The sequence below is a fragment of the Nasonia vitripennis genome (assembly GCF_009193385.2).
Source record: "Nasonia vitripennis strain AsymCx chromosome 3 unlocalized genomic scaffold, Nvit_psr_1.1 chr3_random0004, whole genome shotgun sequence".
NCBI classification, from domain to species: domain Eukaryota; kingdom Metazoa; phylum Arthropoda; class Insecta; order Hymenoptera; family Pteromalidae; genus Nasonia; species Nasonia vitripennis.
In genome coordinates this window covers 3,510,951-3,537,986 of record NW_022279623.1, presented here as the reverse complement: position 1 = coordinate 3,537,986, position 27,036 = coordinate 3,510,951, and the positions used below count along the sequence as shown (strand labels likewise).

Sequence of the window (27,036 nt, the reverse complement as noted above, 5' to 3'; positions counted from 1 at the left end):
GAGAGAGAGAGAGAGAGAGAGAGAGCGAGAGCGCTCAGTCAAGGAGTGACCTGGATCGGGGGCTACCGGGTCGTTGATCTCGACTACTTGCCGTCGCACGCATTCGCCCTCTGCAGCGGAGCGATAGTCTCTGCTCGCTGTGTACGCTGCATTTAGTGTATACGTCGTTTTATGCATACCTGCGTATCGATTTTTTTCCTCTTGCTGGAGGTTCGATTCTTTCGAAAAATTTTACGTTTTTCGGGGTAACTGCGCGGAGTCAGAGCCGCATAATACACTCTCGTTGTCGAGATTAAGCCAGCGGTTGTTACGGGCTTTATTCCATTAATTTTAATCGACTTTGCGTTTCAATGCTGCAGGGTATCGAGTCTCTCTCTCTTGCTCAGACAAAGCTGTGCTTCTAACGATCGTCATTCGATTCCACCTTTTGCGCGGGAGCAAAGTGACAATTCAATCTATACCGGTTAGATATTCGTACTGCGATTCCATTCCGAGAGCAAGATTACAAACGCGCCCCCGAGTCCGCGCCATTTGATTTTACTGTGCTCCATAGCTTCGCGGAGGGAATCCCAAAATTATTCATACGGCGTTCGAAGCTCCAATCGCGAGAATCCTGGAGTCTCCTTCGCAGTGTCTCCGCGACGAATGCAGCCCGATGAAAAAGTGGCGTATACACACGGCCCACGGAGCGACATTGTTTATGTGCCGAGAGAGAGAGAGAGAGAGAGAGAGAGAGAGAGAGGCGCGGGAGTATGAAAAAGCAGGTTAAGGGATAAGACGAGGGCGTTAAGGGGGAGGCGTGTAGTATATAAAGCCGGGATCTGGTCGGACATGCGGGGAGAATGTTCAGCAAGCTAGGCGGAGACAGATATAAAATGCCGGGGAGCCGTGCTGCACGCCGCCGGGTTACCAGATCGCTCTGGAGATTATTTTTCCCTGGGAATTTCTTTCCTACCTCTGCGACGGTTTTGGGCTAATTTCATTTAAAAAATTTGCGTCCCTTAACTGCCTCTCCACGAAACGCTCGTTTCACTAATTGAAGAAAATAACGCGTGTAGCGAGGTTTTTTGTCGAGATACGAAGTGGAAACAATCCGCCAATTTGTTTGAACGGCTGCAGCATACTTTCTCGCGAAAAATTTTTTTCGCACCTCTGTACATCCGTGTATATCGAACACGAGATTTCTCCGAAAGTAGATTAGATTCGACGCGGTAGCGGTAAAGCTCGGGAGAAAGTCTTTGATGCGCGAGTGCATTAAATCCAGAATATAATATCGGAAAATATTTTCTTTCTATAAATTCCAATTCTAGCTGCCGAAACTCGCGAATTGAAAAGAGCATTATTCAAATCTCTAGACTGTATACGGATCTATATATACACTGCGTGTACACGGACACGTTCTATACACCAGAGGAATAAAAGAAAGCCGCGTCGGCGTCGTCAAGAAGCGGAAGATGCGACCCTATAAAGCACGTTTATACGCCGCGGCGCATTTAATTCCGTATGCGGTTAGATCAACGCGCTTCATCTTAAAGGATTCTTTCCGTATAAAAGTTGTCATTTTCCGCTGATGGTTTGTACACTCGACACATGCGCTGGATACAAAGTTCGTTTAACGACTCAACTTAAATGTTTGGTGCGCTTGAAGTGGTCGTCACGCGGTTTAACGTGTTTTTCGCTATTTCATTCCGGTTGTCGCATTTTTGGCTCGAGATTCGCAGGACTAGGTCAGATGTCCTCTGGTATTCCTGATGGTGAAATTGCTATAACTGTCGGAACATTCGATCGTCTCTCGCTCGGATACGTATTAATCGATGATTTGATCCAAATTCACTCGTCGATTCTCGGCAGCAGCAGTGATTAAATCATGATTTCTACACCTTATCCGGATAAGCATTATACATCATACACGACACACCACTCGGTAGTTATCGAACTAGTTCCATAATCTTAAATACCGTCGGGATGAATTTTAATCGCGCGAGTTTCGACAATTCCCCGCGCTTTATTTGCTGAAGCATTAATAACGAAGACATGAAAATCAATGAAACCCCAACGGCAATACTCCCCGAGTGCATATAACGCGTCAATCGCACTCGCTCCTTGGCTATTATTGCCTAAAACTAGAGCAGTACGTTATATGCATCCGAAATAGCAAACTTAACTACATTGAAATAATAAACACGCACGACCGCGACTAATGGATTTCCTTCCGGTGCACTAATGATCTCATAAGCTACACCCACGCACACCTGCACAAAGTATACACATCTGGTTCAAAGAAGAAAAATTCTGTCTATACAATCATTCCTTCGCATCTCACCCCCGCATAAATCTGTCGGAAGCTCGTACCCATACATTTTCTGACATGTATACGCAAGCGCGGCGAAAGTCTCTCCCACATACACCTCCATATTTCCTCTCGCGAAAATAAGCCCTCCGTTCCACGAAATTAGTCTTGCGCGCGCGCGCGACTCGATTATTTTTATCGCCCCGCGTGTGCGTGCCATATACCCTGATGCAGACTCGATGGCGTCGGTAGTCAGTGCCAAGCGACGTCACGGCGGCCAACTGTACGTACATACACCGCACGCGCAATTGAAACACATGGCGGCTGATGGGGAAAAAACGCCAAAACTTTGCTCGTCGCGATAATGCGTTTCGTTCTCTCTCTCTTTCTCTCTCTTACTCGCGCTCGCGTTCCGGATAATGCGATTGCGGATGTGTGCTTGGCCGAATTGCTTTACGAGCTCGACGCCCGATTGTGTTAGCGCTGCAATTTTTGCGGTGCAGTTTTACGCGAGCGCGCTGTGATTTACATTCGCCGACGAGAGTTTTCCCTGCGCTGCACTAACAATAAGTGTACTGGTGAGCTTTTTCCGCGGCGCGCTTCTCTTTTGGATGTAATTTTTAAAGGGATAGGAGGCGAATGCAGCGCGTCGTCACACGTATACACACTTTTTTCGAAACAATGCTAATATACAAAATGTATGTACGAATGCCGTTAAATTGGGCGCTATTCAGTGCGCCGCACAATAAAATTTTAATTCTCACGCGGAGATGAATTTAAAAAACGCGCGCTACACGAGGGGTGGAGAGAGAGAAAGACGCGCGGACAATCGAGTGAATTACATTCCGTATTCAATGCCCGTGTGTCATCTTGAATCATTGCTTTATGCCGCTATCTCTCTCTCTCTCTCTCTCTCTCTCTCTCTCTCTCTCTCTCTGTGGCGACGAGAAAGAGAGAGAGCATTGAAACGGCCCAATTTGTCACGTAATCAACAAAACCCTTTCGAGCAGCGCCGCAAATAAATCTGTCCCGCGATTATTCAATCCGCTGTCGCCACCCGGGCTTTCTCATCGATGCAATAATGAAATCGCTTGTTGTCCCCTGCCCTCGACTGCGTACACGCGCCGAGGTAAAAATCTGCTGCTGCTGCTGCTGTTGCTATAGCTATACACATGTTGTCGCTGCTGCGCTGCGTGAGCGCGTTGGTCAATTGTGTTTCGAGAATTTAAAGCGGTCTCGCTGGTTTAGAGCTTTTCTTAGTGCAGATTTTTCACTGATGCTGACTGCGTTATCGGAAACAGGGAAGCGAGAAACAAAGCCCCGAGGAATATTCACGTGAGTATCGTCGGTACCTACGAAGAGCAGTACGGTTCAGATTTGCCGCGAAGACTAGTATACATTTCAGATCTTTCCCACATGAAAAAATACAATTGTTTTGAAGATAAACAGATAGCTTGGTTGAAATTAATAAAATTGCGATATTTTCAAAGTTGCCAAAAAATTTTTGAAAAATTTCTAAATTAAAAAAATTTTTATTGAAAACTTTTATTAGAAGAAAAAAATTAATATTAAATCTCATAACAACTTTTTAAATTTCGAAATTTTTAAAAAATTTTTTGCAACTTTAAAAATATCGCACTTTTATTAGTTTTAACCAAAATAACTATTTGTTTTTCTCCAAAACAATTAGATTTTTTCATGTGGGAAAGATATGAACCGTACTACCCTTCATAGGGACCGACGATATATAGTACATATTATATTATACAGTACAGCGAAGAACCCATCAAACGCCTTTACGAGTCGTCTGCATGAGGTTCGACACGCGGTGCATATAATGCCGCGGATCAAATCCGTTTGCGATTTCCATCGACTTTGTTCTGCGCGTCTCTACAGCACGGCAGTATTCCGCCGCAGCGTAAAGCCGAGTCTCGGTGTTTCCACGGTCTTTAACCGGCTTACGCGTCCCGGGGCTTTAAGAACAGCGCGCGACTATCTTTGTTTATGTGGACTTGGATTCGGATGTCTATTATGGCTCTGCGCGCATACAGCCCACCACATCATAGTGCAAACTTGCTTCCGTATAGTCACGACAGCTATTTTCCGATGCCAATTTTGGTGACTGTTCAGAGCGAGGGATAGGCTTATATTGCGCGACTGCGATTCATTGAAAATAATCGCACGACCTCACGGCTGAATTAGCGTCAAACGCGAACGATTGGATTAGTTTTGGGCGAGTAGTGGGCGTGGGACCGCGAGTATACACTGCATATCGGAAGGGATTGCTCCAATAACGACGTAAAAGAGAGACGCAGTTAATTAGAATATACACTCGGCTCTCGGAGAGCTGTTTGCTCGCTGGTTTACACTTTCTTTTAAACGGCATGCTAACAGTGTAATTAGGAGTCTGCGCCGCCGAGAAAAGATAAAAGGGGCAATTAACGTTCAAGACATATTGTCGGCGCTGACGCCTCCCCCTCTCTCTCTCTCTCTCTCTCTCTCTCTCTCTCTCTATAACTATGCGTTGGTCTTTTCGCTTCACTTTCCAACATAAAACTCGTCGACGTACATCCATCCTAACAGCTGTTCATCATAGCGAAAGCTCGCGATCTTTCGATACATAATTATACAGCTTTCATGACGCATGTACTCGTTATCTCAAGTCGGCGCTTCGTATCTTTCCTCGCGTTACACAACTTGTCGATATTTAGTGCGCTCGCGTAATTTTCATAAAAAGATACAATATGCAACGCAGGGAGGATAGGTGGAAATCACGCAGGTGTCGAGGAAGCCAGCAGGCTGCACTGTGATTAATTGTGTTATATCTGAAATAAACCTCGGCGTATGCATTATGTGAGCCGTTCGATCAGACGGAGAATCATTTTAATTTTGATTATTGATGAGTATAACACTGTATGGTAATCGGTGGATTTATCACCGGTGGCGAATTTCAACGAGTTGCTGGTCCGCGTATATATTCAGGCCGTTACATACACATAATACTCGTATTTTCCAAACGTTGAAAGGGCGAACTATCAATTTCCGGCGGCGTATCTCGCGTCGGAACGCCGCCGATAATTCTGCGGACGTATCAAACTAATGCCGCGCACGCGCGAGCGCGACGTACAAATGCAAATTCTGCGTTTTCGACAAAACGCCGCCGTCTCCCCATTTATACTTCCGCGCGGGCATTAATCAAAAACACGATCGTAAAAGCCGCGACTATAATATCATGCATCGATACGATCGTTCTAATCGGTATAATTCGGCCGCATCAGAGCTAGCCGCTCGTAAAAGCGAAAAGCGCGGTTGTATGTATACGCGCGCAACAACGCTGCATTATCCTTCGAGTCCGATGCACACTGCGAATAGTGCGTGTGCTCATAATTCCTCCTACGCTTGCAGACGCACGTTGCCATATATAGCGAGCGGGCTATATAGCACTGCGCGCAGATAGAGAGACCTTAGGTCGAGCTGATGGCGGCAAAGGAGCCATCGGTGAGGAGGATGATCTCTCTCTCTCTCTTTCTCTCTCTCTCTCTCTCTCTCTCTCTCTCTCGCTCGCTCGCTCTCCGCACGCTAATGGAGATCTACCGGATAATATAATTCATACGCAGGCGCTACACACGCAGAAGTGATTTACAACGGCGGCGCCTGCACCCACAGCTGACGCGCAAGCCTCTGCTCGGGATATCTTCGCTCTCTCTCTCTCCCTCTCTCTCTCTCTGCTCGCTACGTATCTCTCTCTCTCTCTCTCTCTCTCTCTCTCTCTCTCTCTCTCTATATATATATATATATATATATATATATATATATATATATGCGCGCGCGTGTGCGTACATATAGAGCTGGTGGGATCTGCCCGACGGAGATATCGGGGATATGTGTCCGCGCGCGCGAACTCGGAGCCATATGCGGGTGACGGCTATATGTATCCGCGTATGTGCCTGATGTCTACGGGCTAAGGGCTCGACGGAGCTTTTTACGACCAGGAAGCGCCACGTGCGAATTCACAATCAGCTGGAACAAGCCAGGCTGCTGCACCGGCGCTCACGGCCTTTGGATTATTCTTCGGCAGCTTTTTCCTCATCTTGAGGGGCGAGGAATCGGGATTTATTTACGACCTGCGAGAGTGGTGCGATTTATTGCGGCGGCGCTGAATCAAGTTTGAATTTTGGATGAACTAACGAGCAGACCGAATTATGACGGCAATTGTTTTATTTTTCTCGACCATGCGATCAGCTTACGAATATGTATTTCTGGAAAAAATAAATTTTTTGAATTTCCAGGTGCTCCGAATTTCCACGAAAAAGCCTGCATTGTGCGTTTGGGCATGTACATTTTTGCTATACAAGGGCATATCATGCGGGAGAACGAAAAACAAACAAACCAACAAACAACGGAATCCGACCAATTATTTTTTCCGTGATGCGAAAAAGCCGGCGTACTTACGGCACGCTATTGCCGTTAAAAGCGGCCGAACAAAAAAGGAGCCTAAAAACAGCGAAGAGCTATAGGCATCTGGCAAACAATCGCGCGTAATCGTACGTTTTTGTGCGTTAAAGTATTCGAAGTACGCGATCGATCTTCACGGCGACGATTACTCCTCTCGTCCAAATTAAAGCTTGAAACCAACGCGTCACACATACTCTATCACATTACAGTATTAGTATACACACGGGCGCGAGAGATGCGATCGTTGCCTCGAAAAAAAACCGCAATTTTCCTGCCGCGGCGCTCTGAAAGGAGTAGATAAAGTTTCTGGCGCTTTCTCTCCCTCCCTTTCTCTTTATAATCTTCGTGACTGGCAGAAACGAGCAGCCGCCGCACGCCAAGGCATTATTTCCGCTGCGAGGAGAGAGAGAGAGAGAGAGAGAGAGAGAGAGAGAGAGAGAGAGAGAGAGAGAATAGGTAAACCGAGAGCTATATATCGCTGGTAATGAGAGCGTAGCTCTCGGCTGCCCGCGTAATAACAAAGTAATTGAGATGGATCTACGCGCACTCGACTCGTCACTCGATGATAAAAGAGGCTTCCGGCGCCTGTCGTACTGCGTGTGTGTATTTAAAAAAAAGCGGGAATTAAAGAACGTCATAATAATAACGCGTAAGAGAGCGGCGGCCGAATATTTAATTCGCTTCTGCCCGCGGCGGAGGTGTATATAGGTGATTTGCATTTTATCGATCGCGGCGCCACCACCTCGTTCACGTGTAAATTAATTCAGGCTCGAATAAATTTCAGCAATCCGATTCAAATTGCATTTCTCATTGATGCATAAGCTAATAACGGCCCCTTTGAAAAGATTTTATATGAGCTATATACTGCCGAGCACGCGCACTCGTCGCTGTGTTTGCGAATGATTTTATTGGAAACTTGCCGCCCCTGGTAGAAATGTTAACGGTTAATAAGCTAAGTTGTGGTTAACGATTTAACTAAATAAGCGTTTAACCGTTGTTATAAATGCATAGATATGACGCATTAACTCATGGTAAAACGAAACTTTTGCAAGGGGAAAACAATTTTTAACTTAATAATAATACTGATGTGGTATTATAGATACGGATCACTAAAATATTAGCAATATTTTAATTTATTTGTTTAGATTAAAATTTGATAAAACTGGCCAATTAAACTTAACTTTTTAACGAATTTCAACCGTTAATTTTCTACCAGGGGCCGTTGTATTCATTCGATTATGTATTCATAAGTACCAGCCTCTCACGTCGCGATGAATGAAAAATGTACATCAAAACTTTATCGGCAAAACTTTGCTCGTCATCGATCACCGCCGATGTATACCGAGAAGGAAAAAATAAGTTTTTTCGAAAAAAAGATCCGCCACGCAAGGGCTGTAATGTCGCACACGCGGAGAGCGAGCGCTAGGTCATACTCAAGCTAATGGTGAAACAAGCCCCGGTATAACATAGGACGTGTGACTACGGGGCATGCATTATTATTTGCGAGGGAACCACGACGAAATTGCCAATCGATATCACACATCTCGACTTACATCTTCTCGCGGCTATGATTACTATTCCGATACATACGAGGCAGTGGTCGAACGATAATTAAAAGCCGCTTACGTATCAGCCACGTACGGCAGCTAGAGAGAGCCATTATTTTCGAATCCACGCGGTACGTATACACAGCGAGGACGGCGCACTCGAGGCGTACACACACATGTATACGTATACACAGTGTGAGGCATACTCGCGTGTGCGGCTGACACGTACGCGTTCTCGTCCCTCTCAGGATTCTTCGATCAACCGGGTCGCCGGGCGCAGCTGCCCGCGAACCAAGATTAATGGCCGCTCGACCTGTTGGCTTGTTTACTCGCGAATTCGGCCCGCCGTGCCTCCCGAATGAGACGTCGCCCGCCGACACTTACTCGACGCTTTATGGTAACCCGATGATACGCCAGTTTCTTTTTTTTTCGCTCGTCCCCGTGATTTACCGAGAGAGTTCTTTATTTGACGGGTAGATGCTCGTGTGCGTCGTTGAGAATTTGCGTTTTTAACTTCGAGGGTTGCCGTATTTACATGTAACTGTTCGCGGTCGTTCGCGCGATGAGTTATTTAAATCGAGGGTCGACGATAATCTGAGGGTATGACACGCAATAACACGTAACGTCAATTAAGCTGATATCCGTATAGCGCGGGGGAGTTCATCACTATAAATACACCAAAGTGTAAAACGAATTCGCTGTATGGAATAATGACAATTGTGATTGATAACACCTCGTTTTTCGAGACCCGCGCGTGTAACACCGAATTCGCATTTGAATATTATAAAAACTGGTCGTGTTTCGCTCATTTGAAAAAAGCTGTATAATATATAATTCAATCGAGCGCGGATTATCCGATAAATCGCCGGCAAAGCCACAAAGGCGTAGAGAGCCGCCTTTGGAAAGGTATGCAGGCGCAGCGCCCCTGTGACCCATATATATATATATATATATATATATATATATATATATATATATATATAGACGTGCGGGGGCTGCGGACTAGCATTCGCAACAAAACATGCAGCAGCCCGCGGCGGCTCGCCATACCCATAACGTATTCACGTCAGGCGTGCGGCCAACTGCCTCGAAGGATACAAAAGGTGAAAAACGCCGTCGAGCAATCAGAAAATCACGGCCATCAATATTCCGCGGGCGTCGATGCGCAACCTGCAGCTGTGCGGCGCGTTCAAGCGAATCGGACTGTGTCATCGGGTGAAGTCTCTTAATTTGCTTTTGTCCGAATTTTCTTCCTCTCGCTACAGTAACGGAGACGAGAATGCTAGGTATAGGCAAACAATATATACATAAGGGTATAGATTACGCGAGACAGAATACTGCCCAGCTATATATCTCTCTTGGGGATAAGAAACTCTATATGTATACATACGTACTCGACGCGCTGTACACGATTTGGAAGCGAGCGTATATGCTGAATAAGCGGCGGTGGTGGCCCGCACACGTCCGAGCATATTCCTTTACGTGTTCGTCCGGTTGTACCTATACGGCTGTGCGAGAGTATATGTATCACTGAGAGAAAAGAATCCTTGTCGCAAAGAATTCGCGACTTAACCACAGCTTATTTTTCATGTATTTGTTGCAAACGAAAATTTCTTCATAGTAAGAGAAGAATTCTTAACTATTAAGGATTTAGGAATTTTTGAGCGATTGTGGCGCACTGTCGGTAAAAACTTATCGACCGAGTGCAGCAACAGCGCGATTTGTCGGCACGCGACTACGCGAGGCGTCGAAACGTGTCGGCTGCAATCGGAGACCCGTACATGCGTTTATACTATTTCACGCGTGACATGCTTTTTTTACGTACCTGGAAGAAATAATATTGATGCACAACATTTAGTCGAAGATTCTGTATGAATAAATACTTTTGTGATAGTTTCATACACACAGAAAAGCGGGGTTATGTGTAAGGTTATATTCGTATGATACCTATCGTACTATCATTCGGATATATTTTGCAAAAACAAAGAATCTTTCAACATCGAATAGTCTCAGAGTGATACTAAATGATAATAAGAAGTGAAAACAAGTAATTATAAAGTGCTAGTGATTTTACGTCGATAGAAAGAAAGTTACGAAATTCAAAAATCTGAAAACCTAACTGTTAGGACGCTTGTATTTCTCCATATTTTAATCCAATTTTCTTAACAGTTAAGAATTCTTCTTTGTGTCAAGGATTCTTTTCTCTCAGTGTATGTATATATAGGTGTGGCTTAGCCAGCAGACAGACTCTCAGGACACGGCGCGGCGAACCGGCGTACGTGTGGACGGATTCAATTTCAAGGGTGTACGCGTGAACGCGCGCCGTGCGCCTGGACGGAAAAGTCTAGCCACTCCTGTCTTTGATAAAGTGCCTCCGGAGCGCGCCGGCTATTTGTAATTCTCAGGCTCGCGCGCGACCGGCGAAGCTTCTTCCACCTCTGACTCTGTAATTCCGTTTGCCACTGCTCGACTGCTACGAGCGTGTCTATCTTTTGAGCTGACTTTCATGCCCAACTTCTCGTGGCTTGTGCGGAGGATGCGATTGTCGTAGTATCCGTTTTTGGGGTAGTTACAGCCGGGACTGCTCGACGCATCGTTGCTTTGCTAATAGGACGCTATTCTGAAGTGGTATATTATTGTGTGCGCGCGTTGTTAGAAATGTTTTGGACTTTGACGAGTCTGGCTTTGAAGATGCACATATCGAACTGCTTCTGTAAACGAATCCACCTTGTTTCACTTGGACTCTCATACTCACACATGGATTTTGAATGTTCATAACTTTCCAGCACTATTTCTGTGTGACGTGCTCATCATGCAGTGTCAATTCATACGTTTCTCATGAAATTCATTTATTCATCAGGTTGCTTCGAATCAAGTTTGCTCGTGGCATGCGCAAATAAACGGAATCTCCATAGTATTGGGAATTTCGAATCGTGCTAAATTTTCAAATGCCCAATCGTCGCATCAGCGCGTAGAGCACGACTCGAAATATTAAAGCCTTCCAAAACGATCGCCAACCAATGCAACAATTCCTTCCCCGAAAATCAGCCACGTGCATTATCAGACGGCCAGTTACATATAGAGACAAAGCTTCGGCCATCGGCGGCGGCGCGCGAGAGCTAGTTGGTCTAGACTCTCTCTCCGTTTCTGCATATTGCCTATAGCATACACACAGCTACAGTACAGCGAGTTTTTCTCGCACGCGCGCAACACCGGGAGAATGGCGATGAGCAAGACGTGCGCGTGGCGCCATATAGATTTAGTGTAGTGTGTATCCCGTGGGACGAGCGCACACTTGGCAAGGCTCGATTGTTTATCGATCGAATGAGAAAAGTTTGCGCTGTATACGCGAACGGCTCCGAAAGAGATATATAAGGGGCGCGGTGATCCGTAAAGAAGTTACTTATTTCGCGGTTGTTGGCTTTTTGCGCCGAAGAAAGTAGGACAGGATGTGTATCCTCGACGCAACGCGTGAGTCGACTGCAGTTTGGACGTTTGTTTCTGCACGATCTTCCATAAGCCACGTGAATTTCGCACCAAGAGTGCAGATCTGTTTTTCGAAAAAGTTGGCTTTTGAGAGAACTAGTCGAGTTTTCTCGTCGTACGAGTGCCAGCTGAACGTAAGAGTTGCAGCTTCCGCTGTTCGTTGAAATTCAGCGTCTCGCGTGTAACGCAACGAAACTCGATTATACTTTGTTACGTAAATCTCCTCACGGAGAGTTTAATAATCGCGTAAGTATATCGCAGTTGGGTCAGGAGCTATATAAAACGCAATAATAACAGTCAACTAGGCATAAACATGGTCGATCAAAAATAAACAAGCCGATTTTCCGCTGACCGGCAACGATCATCCCGGCCTGAAGCACAGGGCGATCGAGACATGAAAATCCCCATTCGAGGCGGCGGGCGCGTACGTAGCAATAAAGAAAAACGAGCGAATAAAATGTCGAATTACTCACTATCGCCCAGGCGCCAGAAGCAGCCGGCTGCTGCACATACGCGCGAGCCTAATGCGCATTACACATCTCACGCTTATACGGAGCGCACGTGTATGTATGTCTATATAATGCAGGTATGGCATAGATAAGCCGGGGGGCCAGGGCCAACGCGAGCTATATACAGGCTTTACGCGGTGTCGAAGGCGCCTCGTCCCCGGGGGAAGAGCAGAGTCGTTTCGTCGTCGTCGTCATCGTCGTGGTGCGATGCGAAGATAAGTGTAGAGGCTGTGTATGGGACGTACGTATACGACGCTAGAGATAATATTCACAGTCGATCGAGCCGGAATCTGTCTTCCATCAGGCTTATATATTACGCGCGACGCGTCGACTCGACGCCCCCGCGCGCGTATACTCATGTATACAGGACTACTGCGCCTCCGTCCGTACGACTATCATCGTCGGCCTTTGTTTCGGGCTCTCGAGATTATAGTATGCAGCCTCGACGCGGGCGAAGGCGCGATAAAAAGCTCCGTTTTTTACAGCTACTATGCTCTTAGTTTTACGCGTGGCCTTCCCCGAGTAAACGTCATTTTCGACGAATAACGCAGCCGTAAACTATCGCGAGCTGTTAAAATTTATTAGTACACGCTATTGACGCCGCTGGGAGAGCCTTGATTTAAGCCCGTCAAAGGTTTAATGACCGCGTGGGTCGTTCGGCTTAATCTTCCGGCTTTTGTGCCGCTGTACACGTATACACTGAGAGAAATTTATAGTAAATTTTACTATAATGGATAGGAAATTTTAATAAAAAGTTTGGTAATCCACTCACAGACTGACAGTCTAGTAATTTTTACTAAACTGTATAGTAAATTTTATAAAACTATAAATTTTACTATACTGAGTAGTAATTTTTACCCTGACTAAATTAAATATAAAAATGCACATAGTGGAAAAATTATTTTCAATTATTATATGGCTCTAAATTTTTATGGTTATGGAGGATTACTCTTCTAACGCACTTCATTCAGAGAACATTATCGATTCACTCGCCGCAGTTGATTTTTAGAGACATTAAACTAACCTAGATACATTTCCTACAACTAAACGCTTAATTATTATACATATTCGCAATTCGCAGTACATATGCTTATACGCTCGCAATTGTTACAACAGGGTTGCTAAACGGACTTATATACTAACTGAGTTAACTTCTTACCGCTTGCGGGTTTTATTTCCCGTGCACCCCCTAGCGGCAACACACAAAACAGCCATGTTTGCTAAACGCGCGTGCGCATAACGCGTCAATACGCATCAGTTCCGATTTTCAGATGAAAAGTACTATACGTTCTATTAAAAATTACTATACTGTCAGGTAAAAATTCATACTTTGGCGATTTTCACTATAGTTTCTGTTAATTTTTCCTATTGAGTATGGTAAATTTTATATGGAAGTTTAGTAAAAATTGATATAAATCTAGTAAAAAGGTCAGTTTTGTCAGTCTGTTACGAGATTACCAAACTTTCCAGTAAATTGTCATGAACATATAGTAAAATTTACGCACTATTTCTCTCAGTGTACGTTTGGACGCAGGAAAAAAAACAACTTTACTGTGTATACTTACGCTGCTCAGTCGACTTTCCTCGGAGACTTCAATCGGCAGACGGTAGCATCGCAGTAGTACGCTCTCTATTCGGTCAGCCACTGCAAGCAGAACGAGAGAGCCGATTTCAGTGCTTGGTATATTAGATATCGTATTATGATGTATGAAAGTAATATCAACAGCGACGCGTTCTCGAATTAAAAACACAAAACGAGCGCGCTCGCATTGTTCGCCGAAGAAGGAAAAGGATGAGGAGGAGGAGGAGGAGAGCGCGAGCGAGTGCATCATTGTTCACAATTACGATTTTACGCGACACAAAGGCGAGGAAGCCATGCGGTCCACGCGCGCCGGAAGGTAAATTTAACGATCCATTGTCCGGCGCGCATCTTTCATCATTAGCATGGCAAAATACGCCCTTGAGAAGAGGAGCGGAAGGTGAAAGCGAAGAGGGAGAGAGAGCACGAAATAGAGGCTGCTCACTCGTCGCATTTCAATTTCAGCCGCCGCGGGCACACGCGCGCCAGCTCTGTACGTGTACAACGCTTTCTATACTACACTTGCGCGCAGCTTCCCGTCTTTGCCGATCCCCCGGAGCAATCTGGACCTCGAGTGCGCTGCGAAAATGCCAAGTATCTCGAGAGCGCGAGCTGCTGGAGAAGACGCCGCCGCGGGTTCGAGAGAGCTAGGCTGATACTACTTGCGCATGCATCGGCTGGCGCCTCTCTCTCCATATTCGACTCGGACGTCGGCCACTGCAGCTGACCACATGCTTCGCTATACGTATAGCGACGGTAGCGAGTTTCGAAAGAGGCGGGTCCGCTACTGCTCCGAGCGAGAGAAACGTGGTTCTCTCTACGGCAGCGTGGGGTATTGTTGCGGCTGCTGTATAGTGACTTTTATTTCCTCTCTCTCTCTGAGATTTTTCGGAATTTGATATTTACAGCTTTTCTGCTGTCCGAAGCAGAGAGCTTAACGAGGGGCTTTTCGAGTAGCGTAGCCATTTCGCTTAACTTGATGAATTCAGAATGAGCGCTTTTAATCAACGAGTGCGCACTGTGTGAGTTTCACAACGACGTTTTTCATTTTCGTCAAAACTTTGCAGTCATGGTTGGTAAAATTATTTATATAATTCGTACACGAGAGGGATTTTGTATGTAATACGGTGATGATATACTTATTCCGAACGTTGGCGTAATTGAATCGATGCTTAAGCAATAAAATGCGTCAACTTTTCAAACACGTGCATATTATACACGAGTTAGTTTGAATAAATTATCACTAGGTCGAATTCCTCGCATAGCATGTAAAATTATTGTAAAATGATATGCCAGAAAACTTTGTTTAGTGAATGATGATGTTTTATCAATCATACTATAACTATATACAAACACTCGAATACTCGACCGCGCGCAATGACTTCTCGCAAGCATCTGCTCTCTTTTTCGCATGTTTGGTTCGCCGGGCAACGAGCGATCTTCAATTATCATTGGTCTGCCAATCAACCTTCCTCGCTTGTCATGTAACGCTCTAAAACGTTCTTTTACTCGAACGACCTCAAGCCCTTTAAACTATGGAGAAACTATCAGTGTTTTGTTCGGTAGGAACGAGGTTTGAACATAGAAAAAAAGCGAACGCTGAAAGTAGTTCTAAAATAAGTAAAGTTATATTTGAAAAAATAAGAGTTTAGAAAATTACACTGTTGCTGTCGCTCGATGTTCACTCGATCGAGACGATGCTGAGACTGCCAGAGCTCTCGCACTCTGGCTTACAAGAAAGCTCGGTCTGCTGACCTGAGGCCTAATGTACGTTAGGTTATAAAGACTTAAGCCACAACCTGAGTTTTCCCCTGCTAGGCTCCGAGTGGTCTCGCAATAAAGCTCAGACTTCGGACGGGAATCCCCCGCACGCAGCGTCACTTATAAAAAGGAACCGCGTCCTCTTTACCGGCATCTTGTCCCTATCATAAAAGATGGAAAGAAGGTACGCGCTTCTTCCCACAGTACGTTCTAGCACGCCTAGCAATAAGCTTAAAGCAGGTATACATACTTCGGGAATTTTTTCATTGAAAATGGACGCTCTCAATCCAACACTCATGGTCCACGTACCGGCTCTACAGTCGCGAACACCCCTTGTCGGATGACGCACTGTGGCTTAACCGCATGACCATTGCTTGCAGGTCCATGCGTCGGTCGTCGAATAAAAACAGAACTTTTCGACAGTTACAATTATAAAATGCAATAATAATGAACTTGATACCGTGGTAGCACTGAAATCGAAGCGGCATATTCAATTATTCGTCTCTCAAGACAATGCGGTTATTCCAAGGTGATGTACTATTCAGAATCAGACTATTCCATTGAATAAACAACATAACGTATGACTCGGTGACAGATAATAACTCCTTCGACCTTGTCAGAGAACAATGAAACCGAAAAAAGCTCAACGTGTTGTTTTGAGACAATGTTTCCTATTACGCCAAAAAAGGAGGCAATAATTGACCTGATTCTTTGCATTCTTCTTTCTCGCTTCGTTTTTGCACACGTTTTCGTGATAAAAATAGAGTGTTTGATTTTCAATTCCCGGTAACAACGGCTGTCCGCTTTGATTAAACTAGCGTGTAATCGGATCGATTGCTCCCTCGGATAAACAATACGCGGCTTAGGGGATTCCGTTACACGCAAACCTATATATGTTAAAATACAATAGCATGTAGTTTTTTCCAAAACAGTTATTTCTCACAGAGCTCCAACGACGAGTCCAACTCGAGCGATAACGACGATACTGCAGCGCAAGAAGCCGAACGTGTCGTTGACGAGTATGCAAAACTTCCCTCGAAATTGCGAGAGGAAACGGAACGATCGTCCGACCAACGGCTTTGTCCGTGCACGAAAAAGCCAGCGACAGTCCGCAAACTGCGGCGAGAGATGGTGAATCTTCGATAATTGCGCCGCTTAAATGCATATAAAAAGTTTGCGAGCCAATCGACTTTCTCGGAAAGAGAAAACGTTTCGCGTGGATACACACTGCACGTATAGTCGATCCTTGAATCTCCATCAAGCCAACTCCTTCCGGTGGCACAATCTTTCTCTCATTGTATTCCCTATCTCTCGCCGGGCTTCCGGTTCGACTGTATATGCTGTAGGAGAGAGGAAGAGAGCTGCTGCACAAAAGCCTCGTCTCTCGTCACCCCGTCGTAATTTTGCCTCCCTCTCTCTTTCTACTTCCTAGTTTCTTCTTCCCTCAGTTTCTTCCATGCACTTCTTCCTTCCGCGAGCGGCCCTTTTTCTTCCTTTGGCAGCGATGAGGTCCGCGACAAACAAGTCGGCTCCTTTCTACTCGTTTGTACGCTCGGGCTCGGGGGCGTCGCCAATGGCCCCGACATAAATCGCAAAATTACTAACTCTCTCTCTCTCTCTCTCTCTCTCTCTCTCTCTCTCTCTCTCTCTCCCCTGCTCTGTTTGCGAGCGAACTTTGTTGCACCGCGCGCTACAGATAGGGCTGTGTGTCGGGCCTCCTCCCTCTATCTATATATATACTCCGCTGTGTAGCAGTAGTTCCGCGAACATTCGGCGGGACTTTTTTAATGATTCGTAAATGCTAACACGCGCTCCGAGATCGATTGTGCACAGGATGAGGTATATGGGCTATTCGCCGCTGCGCGCGGGCACTGGCTATCAGCGTGATTTAAAGCGTGGTCTCCTTCTGCGTGAACGTGTTTCTCTTCTACTGATTGTACGTTACGCAGTTGACTTTTGAACTACTGTGTGGTCTGTTTATTTCGAGTGTGGTATGTGGTTATTTGAGGTTAAAAATAAGCATTTAATGAGAGGACACGTATAATAATATGATTTATATTTATCGCGATTATTCGACAAAATCGTGCATGACTACAAGATCTATGACTGTAATTTCTGTATTTATTTGTAAGTCACGTACGTGCGAAGTTTGATGATTATCAATTAAATTCTTCCAAACCACATATACAAGCGCACGTAGTATGAACAAACCACTCCTTATAAAACGCATTTTTTTTCATTCTTTGAAGTACCTCCCTTATATGTACAGAATTCATGGAGAACAATCCGCAAATAAAATAAGCGCAGTGCAGACTCATGCAAGATTCATAAAGCGATGGCCCCGATAATATACGTAAATTAAAGCAGCACAAAAGAGCGCCCGTCGTCGTTTCAGTGAAGTCATTCACGCGCGCGCACGTCAGAGTAAAAAAAGGAGCTTGCAAGCGCACGACGCAAAAAAGAATTGCTCGAAGTGAGAGAGAGAGAGAGAGAGAGAGAGACTATAGGGCGGTCGCAAGTGAGCCGTGTGCGTCGCGACGTCGGCTGAGTCATTGGCAAAAGTGTACTGCGGAGAGAGCAGCTCGGAAGGAGAAGAAGAATGAATTATTAGCGGCGTCTGGCCGGAGGATTTCCTCGAGAGTCGTCTACCCCTCTTTCTTTCGCTCCTCTCTCTCCCCCTCTCTCTCTCTCTCCCTCTCTCTCTCTTTTTCGCTTTTCTCTCGGTCGTGTGTATGCCGACGCACTTGTGCACCGACGACTCTATTCTCTCTCTTTCGCAGTAGCGTATAAGCCATCCCATCTCGAATAGTCGCGCTCGGCGACGACTTGTATTCGCAGTTGCCAAGGAGCTTTGACGGAGACGAGGCGACGAGGAGTTGTATATGCCCTCTCGGTGAATCGTTGCCCTCGTAATTGAAAAGATCCTGCGCGTGATTTTCTCTATCACGAGAGGGACGCTTTTTTCACCATCACAATCGCTGCTCGATTTAATAAAATCGAGAGATTATTTCGTATATCGGGCGATAAACTCCAAAACAAGCTGTCAATTAGGCAACAGAAGACAGAGGATAATCGATCGACAATGCGCCGGCTTCCCTGCCTCTCTCGTCCGCGAAGCTCATAATGGCACGTCGACGACCTTATATCCTTGTCATGCGCGCACAGAGAGGGAGACGCAAAGCATGCGCGAGCTAATCGCATGTCGGCTTCATCTTCGGGATAATCGGATTATATCATCGACGGCAGTGCCGCGCTGCGGACGTTATAAACCGGACAGAGGTTGCGCAGCTGCGCTGTACTCCGCGGATCGCAGCGCGATAAAGCTGCCCTCCTCCCCGCAATCCGTAGCGTCTCCTCTGCCTATGTATGCGCTGCGTGCGCGCCTACGCGAGTTCTGAGCATTGTTAGTGTCGTGATTAAAGTGATATATACCTGGGCCTATAGAGGCTGCACCGAGCAACGAGAGCTTCACAAGGATAATGCCTATAAGCGACGATCATCGTTCGCTCGTCTGAGACGCTATATGCTGTATGGGATTGAACTTGGGGGACACCTCTGTGTCTCGGTTTGGCTTCTGCTACTGATGCTTATTATCTAGACGTGTGTTTGCTCGTTATTATATTGCATTTTTTTATACGTTGTTTTTGAATCGACGTACGAAAACATACAAATGCATCGTTGATTAACTGCAACAGAAGCTCTATTTATACGAGCTGTATGCAGAAATGAAAATTGACATCGATTCTTTGCCACGAAAAAAACAATCAAGCGCGAAAGTACCGAATCCATTCTGTTCGTTTGCAATTTTTGTAGAGGAATGACGGTGAAAATAAAATTATACGCGTATAGCTCTCGATAAGCAGGGTTTACACGTTGCAGAGGATTCTGATTTCATTTTTCTTTTCAAAGTTCTAGAGCAAAATCTGTGGCTCAAAGGGTAATGGCTTAGCGTACTAATTAGCACTAAGTCCCTGACCGGCCCTCAGATCCAGGATTGAGAAGCTGATTTCAAACGTGATTATGTATATGTACCGAGCGTAAGCTATCGGTATTAAAACTGAGTACAAGCACTGAGCAATAGCGCATTTAATTACACGCTTTCACAGAATTGTTTATCTATTCACGTTTACTGGTTCATCAATATTTAAAACCTTTCAATGCTCTCACGGCACAAACGTCGGAAAAGAAAGGAGAGGCTTGCATTCTACGCTGAAACGTTGATAGTGCAGACAAGAAGACAAAAGCAGAAATAACCCCGTCCATAGGAAAGAAAACCGTGTGCACGAAAAGCATTCGGCAATCCACGTACACGTACATCCCAAAGTGCAAGCCTTTAAGAACGACTCGGTATTTATCATCTCCCGATTCCGCTCTTATACATGCAAAGTGCACACGCAACGAGGAAAATGATCAATGGCTCTCAAATCCTTTTCGTATTTCAGCGTATGAAATCAGCAGCGATCGGCCCAGGCCGATTTGCATCTTTACGATCGCCGTCGTCGTCGTGGCCCGCCCGCATGTACCCAGAGAAAGAATCCGCTGCACACAGGGGGCCAGATCGATGAGCGATGCCGCGTTCGGTCGGGCCAACTTCTCTTTCCTTATTCACTGTCCGGCAGCTATGGGCTGAAAGTGTCGGAAAATTACGAGACCCAGCCCGCGCGCGAGTACTGACATTTTTCTCCTCCGGCGTTTTCTCGCGAAATATATACATATAATAAATAAGAGAAGTGTACAGCGCCTGCGTGCTGCGTCCGCGGCTTCTTTTCAATTTTCATGAGATGAAATTTCTCTCGCGTTTCTCAGCCCCGCAGATGCAGGACTCCCCGCGGCACCGTTTCAGGAGTACCTACTCTTGCATTTTTTCCCCTCTGCCCCCCTCGCGCCCGCCGGCAATGAATGTGGAGCAAAACTTTTATTTGCCGCCTGTCGTTTGTCTTACATTGATAAAACATGCAGAGAGTGTGTGTGTATGAGAGAGAGAGAGAGAGAGAGAGAGAGAGAGCCGCGATACTGCATACCGGGTAGTATGCCGGCGTGCGATTATATAAATTTTCAAAATTCCGCCGCGCGCGATGTATCATTTTTACGCTGAGTACGAGGAATTTCTCATTGTCTGTCGCTGCGTCTTGCTCGCTCGGGATCCTTGCGTTTGAATTAGCTCCGGCTGGCTGCAGCCCTGCTATGCTCGCGGAATTCTTCAATGAAATGGCGGCACGTGTGCGCGCGTGTGTGAATATAATATTACACTTCTTATAATGATGCATGTCAAAGACCATATGTAATACCTACACCCCGCGGTGATTAAAAGTCACACGCGCGGAAGAGTCAGATGCGCATCAGAAGAGCTATACTGCGTGACAGTGCGGAAGATGGAAGACCGTGAGGTATGTATAGCGGGCGTATGTCCACAATAAAAATCGATGCAATAAACGCGCGCGCGCGCGCATACATTCCCGCGAGCGTTAACCTACTTCAGAAGAAGTCGGCCCGGAAATCCTTTAGTCAATGTCGCGGTTCTACGTGCTCGAAGCGCGCGGCTGACACAGTTCGCGCATGTATTGTGTGCGTATACTTGAAATCCGAAATTGATAAATAGAGGCGGCGGCGGCAGGGACGGACACTCGGAATACGCAAATTTCCCCGGGTATACGTGTGCAGGGGCTGGAGAGAGGATATACAAACCCGAGAAGCGGAGAATCCTCTCCTGCCCCTTTGTAATACTCGGCGGGAGGAGAAAGAGTACCTATATAGAGAGGTTTGTGTGTGTGTGTGTGTGTGTCTGTGGCGCGTCCATGGATTTCGACAATATTGTTTAAATTTGAATAATTCGGAGGAGCTATATCGGTGCGCACATCGATTTCCGAAAGTCGGGGACTTTTGCCGAAGAAAAGTCATACCGGGGGTATATACTTCATGATGTTTAAGTGGTTTCGTATATTGTTTCTTATTTCGGTATCGGAGTGATATCCCACTCCTGCAGCATACATAGGGCAGTAGATGAAATTTGGACAATCGGCCCATGCGAAATCGCCCACATGCGCGCGGCTTCTGTCCATTTCTCTCTCTCTCTCTCTCTCTCTCTCTCTCTCTCACTCTCTCTATTTGCTAAATCGTTCAAGATCAACTGTGTCCTGCGCGTATCCGCGATGGGCAATCAAAGGCGGCTGACGCAGGGGCATATCCCACTCAGTAGCAGCAGCAGCGGTACAGCAGTGACAGGTGCACAGCAGCGGAGTATATACACGTTAGTGCTCGGGCAAATACACGCCGGGCCGGTGTGCGTTAGCAGAGCCAGTTCACGTCACCGCGAATTTCACGCTGGCCGACGCTCTCTGTAACCGCTCGCTAATGGACTTGGAACGGCGCTGCTGCGTTTCGCCCGTTTTATTGGGACCGATTTGAAATTGAGAGGAGAGAGCTGAATACACTGGGTGTGTCAGTGTCGTCGATCGCTCACCGCGATCTCGTACTTTTCAATCATAGCTGAAACTGGCGATCGATTTTCGAAGGTCGGCATCGGGATGAAGTGCGCTGACGGATTGAAAATTTATTCAACGTTTCTTTACACGTAAAAAAATGGTTAGTTGTGGTAACCAAGTGATAATTGGTTAACCAAAAATTGGTTATGAGAACTAGGTGCTTGGTTAATTTTACCAAGCCAACTTTTTTACAATGAAAAGGTCAACTTTATAGGTTACTAACCAATTTACTTGGCAAGGACAACAATTTTTCTGGTACATCACTGTTTTCATAGTGGGTCAACCAACATTTTTGTTGTAATTACTAAGATATTAGTTGAAATCCGAGTTGCAGCTTATATTTTCAAAAATTTTCTTATTTACCAACTGGATCGCTAGCGCGACGACAGAGTCTCCGCCTTTAGACTTGAAGGATCCGAGTTCGATCCCCAGTGAGGGAGAAATTTTTTTCAGATATATTAATTGTGTTATAAAATTGTAAACATGTAAATTAAATGTAAAAAATAATAGCACACTTGTAAACGGGCCTATAAAATAAATTTGCATGTATAAATAAATAATAATAAATAAATAATAAATAAATAATAAATAAAAAAAGTAAAAAAATCAGTAAAAATTTTTTTTCTTCATCGTTCTGGAAACAAACTTGACTACTTTTTTAGTAATCAGAGCTAAATTATTCTTGAACCAACAATTATCTTGGTTGTACTGACAAATTGATTATCATTGTCGATATATTTTTTTTGTATTACAAACGAATATATTGATTAAGATAACCAAGATTAAATAGTGTTTGTCGCCTCGCGACTACACCAATTACAACCATATAGTTGGTTATGGTTACAAATTTTTATTAACTAAGTCCACTTGGTTAATGATACCAACAAAATAGTTGGTGCGTATTTTCTCAAGAAATTTGGTTATACCAACCAAGTACTTGGTTATCACAACTAACCATTTTTTCCGTGTAGCGCTGGTGCTAATGATGTCCTTCTTAAAGAAAGGATGAAACGCGTTTTGTGCCTTTTTGGAAAAGAGCCAGCGCGGAGTGGAATTATAAGTGGAAGGAAAATAGGAAGAATTCGCTTGGGAAATCGCGAGAAATCCAAACAATAGATAAGCTTGTGTGCGCTTATTGATGAAAACGAATCGGATGTCCGATACGCAGTATATAGGAGCACACAATGGTATTAATAAATGGCAGCGGGATCCAGGAAAAGTTCAGAGTACCTTACTACACTCAAAGTTTTGGAAGCGAATTGAATTCCGCGAAGGATTTCAAAAGCAGTCGATGATATCGTTGAAACAATGATTACACACACACTGCACAAACGATTGTCGTCATTAAGGGAATATGGGACGGGAATGTCATGTATCTTCCGCAGGGATGACAAAATTCCTTGCCTACGAGTTCGTAGTCGTCGAAGTTCACTCGTGTGACATGTCGTAGAATCAACACCGCATTCGCTGCGTCGAGTTTCACAACTACGACGTGTAACGACAGCATTACGCCTCTACATCAATTTACATGAATACACTGTGAAGTTGCAATCATCAGCGAAGCGCGACTATATATATATATATCCATAGGGTTGCCATCGATTGCATTGCAACAAACGACGCAAATTGCAGACGTGCCGACTCTGCACAAAAATGTTTCTTCTATATACAAGACTTTCATATACGCACGCGCAATATTTCAATTCGTTTTTTTATTTTTTTTCTCTCTCAAATCTCTCGTGTACACAAGAAGGGGGTGAAAAATAGCATAGCGATAATAAAAGCAGGTCGCTCCTCTCCAAAGCTCGAGCAATAAGCGAATGCTCGTCAAGTGCGCAACAGCAAAGCATATACATATACGTATACACGGCTTGAAGAAGGCGAAAAGATCGCAGCGGAGCAACGCGGTGAGTCTCGCGCGAAACTCTGACCGTGTAAGACGTGTTTATCACTGCTCCCGAAGAGCGTTCGCTCGCGTGTTTACTTTCTGTGGAATTCATGTATAAGTCAAATTCTAATGATAACACTTGAAAATATTCTATAGTCTTTTCATCTACACTCTATCAAGTTAGTACCACAGGTGCCTCAAATCAGAGGCTACCTGTGGCACAAAATCCTCTCTATTAAATAAGAAACTAAAAAATTAAAAATGCCAACAACAACGCAAGAGGTGCAGTCTGCTGCTACCTATGCCAATATTGTGCAACAAGAAAAATACCCGACTAAGGAACAAGCAATTGTTCTAAACTCAATTGAAGGGTTAACAATTGAAGATTACTGCATTGCAATTGGAAAAATAGTTCTTCCCATCAACATCAAATATGTTTCAAGAATTTCGCAAAGGAGAACTTGCCTGTACTTAAGCTCCTCGGAACTAGCAGACAAACTCGTCTACAATGTAAAAAAAGTTACAATCAAAGAGCACACTCTCGATATAAGACCTTTATATACCAAATCTAAACGGATTCTCATTTCGAATGTACAGCCGCTCATTCCAGCAGCTGTTATAGAGAAGGAGTTAAAAGAACGAGGCGTTACGCCCCTCTCCAAAATCACGCAAATTAAGGCCTCTTCAGTTACTAAGGAAGGCTTCTCACATCTAATGAGTTTTAGAAGACAGATGTATATACACCCTGATGACATCTCAAAACTGCCAGAAACTGTTAAAATAATTTATGACGACATGACCTTCTGGATTTATTTTTCCACCGACAAGCTTACGTGTTTTCTCTGCAAAGAAGAAGGGCACACCCAAAAATACTGTAGAACTATAGAAACAAACTACGCCACGCAAACTGGGATAGAGTCAACAGCGAACAACAATAAGCATCCTACACCAGCCAATCAACTACTTGACCCGGCAAATAGGATGCAAGAGGACGATAAGTATAATATGCCTCCTCCTCCTACTCCGACCAAGAGACCTCTCTCATTAACAACCGATTCAACATCCAGCAATATCAAGGACAATCCAGATGAACAAAAAGATAAAATCAACAGAAAGCTACGAAAGAGAGCCAAGCCTTCAGAGAAACCGTCTGAAAATAAGCCGGCAAGTAAAGTGACTCATACCATAGAGGAAATTAAAGAACATCTAGAACCAGCTAAAAGCTACATCGAGTCAAACAGCGAAGAACACCATTGGAACCTAGACGCACTGGCAAGTTTTATCCTGAAAACATATGGAAGATCCGACATAAAAAGTATTGCTTCGGATTTTACAACCGACCTCTCAGGACTTCACAATAGCTTGAGCGAAATCTATAGCTATATTAACAACCGACATATGAAATCTCGTATTACAAAAATAAAGAATCGGCTTATCAATTCAGACGATAATGAATCATTGTCGAATAGTGACCAGCTTCTTGATATCGACGAACCCTAAATTAATAGAAAATACATCTAGCTGTGTAAATGAACCCAAAAGACACTTTTCTCAAATTACTTTTTTGGAACCCTAGAAGTATCAAACCGCGCAAGAATGAACTGGGCCACATTTTACAAGAAATAGACATCCTAGTTTGTGTGGAATCGTGGCTTAAACCCAAGGATAATTTTAAGATTGCAGGATTTAATACCTACAGGAAAGACAGAGAGGACACCCAAGGAGGAGGTATTCTCTATCTTATACGAAAAGACATCAAATTCTCAGTGATAGTTCAATTCCCGACACATGTGCCTGACATTGAGATGGGAGGGATAAGATTAACAAACTTCGAGCCCTCCTTGGATCTACTCGCATGCTATAAAATACCTGGAAGCACGCTTGAGCAACACGAATGGAATGCGATCACTGGAAGCACAGACAACAACAATACTATCCTCATGGGAGACTTCAACGCTCACAATCAACTATGGAACTGCAGACTTACGGATTCGAACGGTGAAAGACTATATAATAGTATGACCGACAATAACCTTTTCCTACACAATCATAACACACTCACGCACGTGAATGCGCGAACCAATTTCAAATCAAATATAGACCTCGTTTTCTCTACCATTAGCTTAGCAGACAAGGTCGACGTTAAAGTGTACGACGAAACTTACGCATCCGACCACTATCCTATTTTGTTGTACGTAGACGCTCGGAAACACGCGTATCATAAACAATCTTACAGATTAAAGTCACTTAAAACCGATTGGAAAAAATTCGAAAATGAACTAACTGAATACTATAGTAACTTCTTTAAGAATGAGTATGATACGTTGTCCCCGTCAAAAAAATATGATTTTTTTGTAGACGCTATTACAAAATCGATTAAAGTGGCGACACCACGAAAGAAAAATTATAACCACAAAAGGCGGATTAGTAACCCCGTTCCCTGGTGGGACCCTGAATGCAACAAAATAAAAAGACTGAGGCGCGAATCTTATAAAAAATGGGAATTATCTAACAACCTCGAAGACCTGATCGATTACAATAAAAATTGTGCACTCGCGAAACTAACTTTTAAAAAGAAAAAAATAGAGTATCATAAAAACTTTGCAAAGTCTCTCAACTTTAGAACAAGCCAAAAGCGAGTCTGGAATACATTTAAAATTTTAAAAAATAGTTCGATTAAAATAAAATATCCTACGGTAGAAGATGACTATAACGAAAAAGCACGCAGCTGTTTGGATAAAATCGCTCCTCCTTGGGTAGGCGTCGACGCGGATTACATACCTTCGTGCGATAATAACTTATTTTTCGACGTCCAGTTTTCTTTTTCCGAGCTTAACATAGCATTAAGCTCAGGTAAAAAGGACTCCTCCCCTGGAATAGATGGGATTGACTACGAAATTTTACGCGCTCTTTCTATAAAATACAAACTGCTACTCCTTGACATTTATAATGAAATGTTTCAAGAGAGTGACTTTCCAACCACTTGGACCGAGTCGATCGTTCACTTCGTAGATAAACCAGATGGTAGCGGGCTAAGAC

The 27,036-nt window shown here is 44.5% G+C and overlaps 1 protein-coding gene across 7 annotated transcripts in view; it reads right to left on the bottom strand.

Annotated features, from left to right (window-relative positions):
- Nucleotides 1-27,036, bottom strand: part of LOC107980810 — a 321,278-nt gene that overhangs the window by 37,871 nt on the left and 256,371 nt on the right. For all 7 annotated transcript variants that reach the window (XM_031925614.1, XM_031925613.1, XM_031925619.1 and 4 more), the window contains one exon: nt 13,853-13,932. In XM_031925614.1, the coding sequence (XP_031781474.1) occupies nt 13,853-13,932 (80 nt within the window). Of the gene's footprint in view, nt 1-13,852; nt 13,933-27,036 lie in introns of those variants that run through there.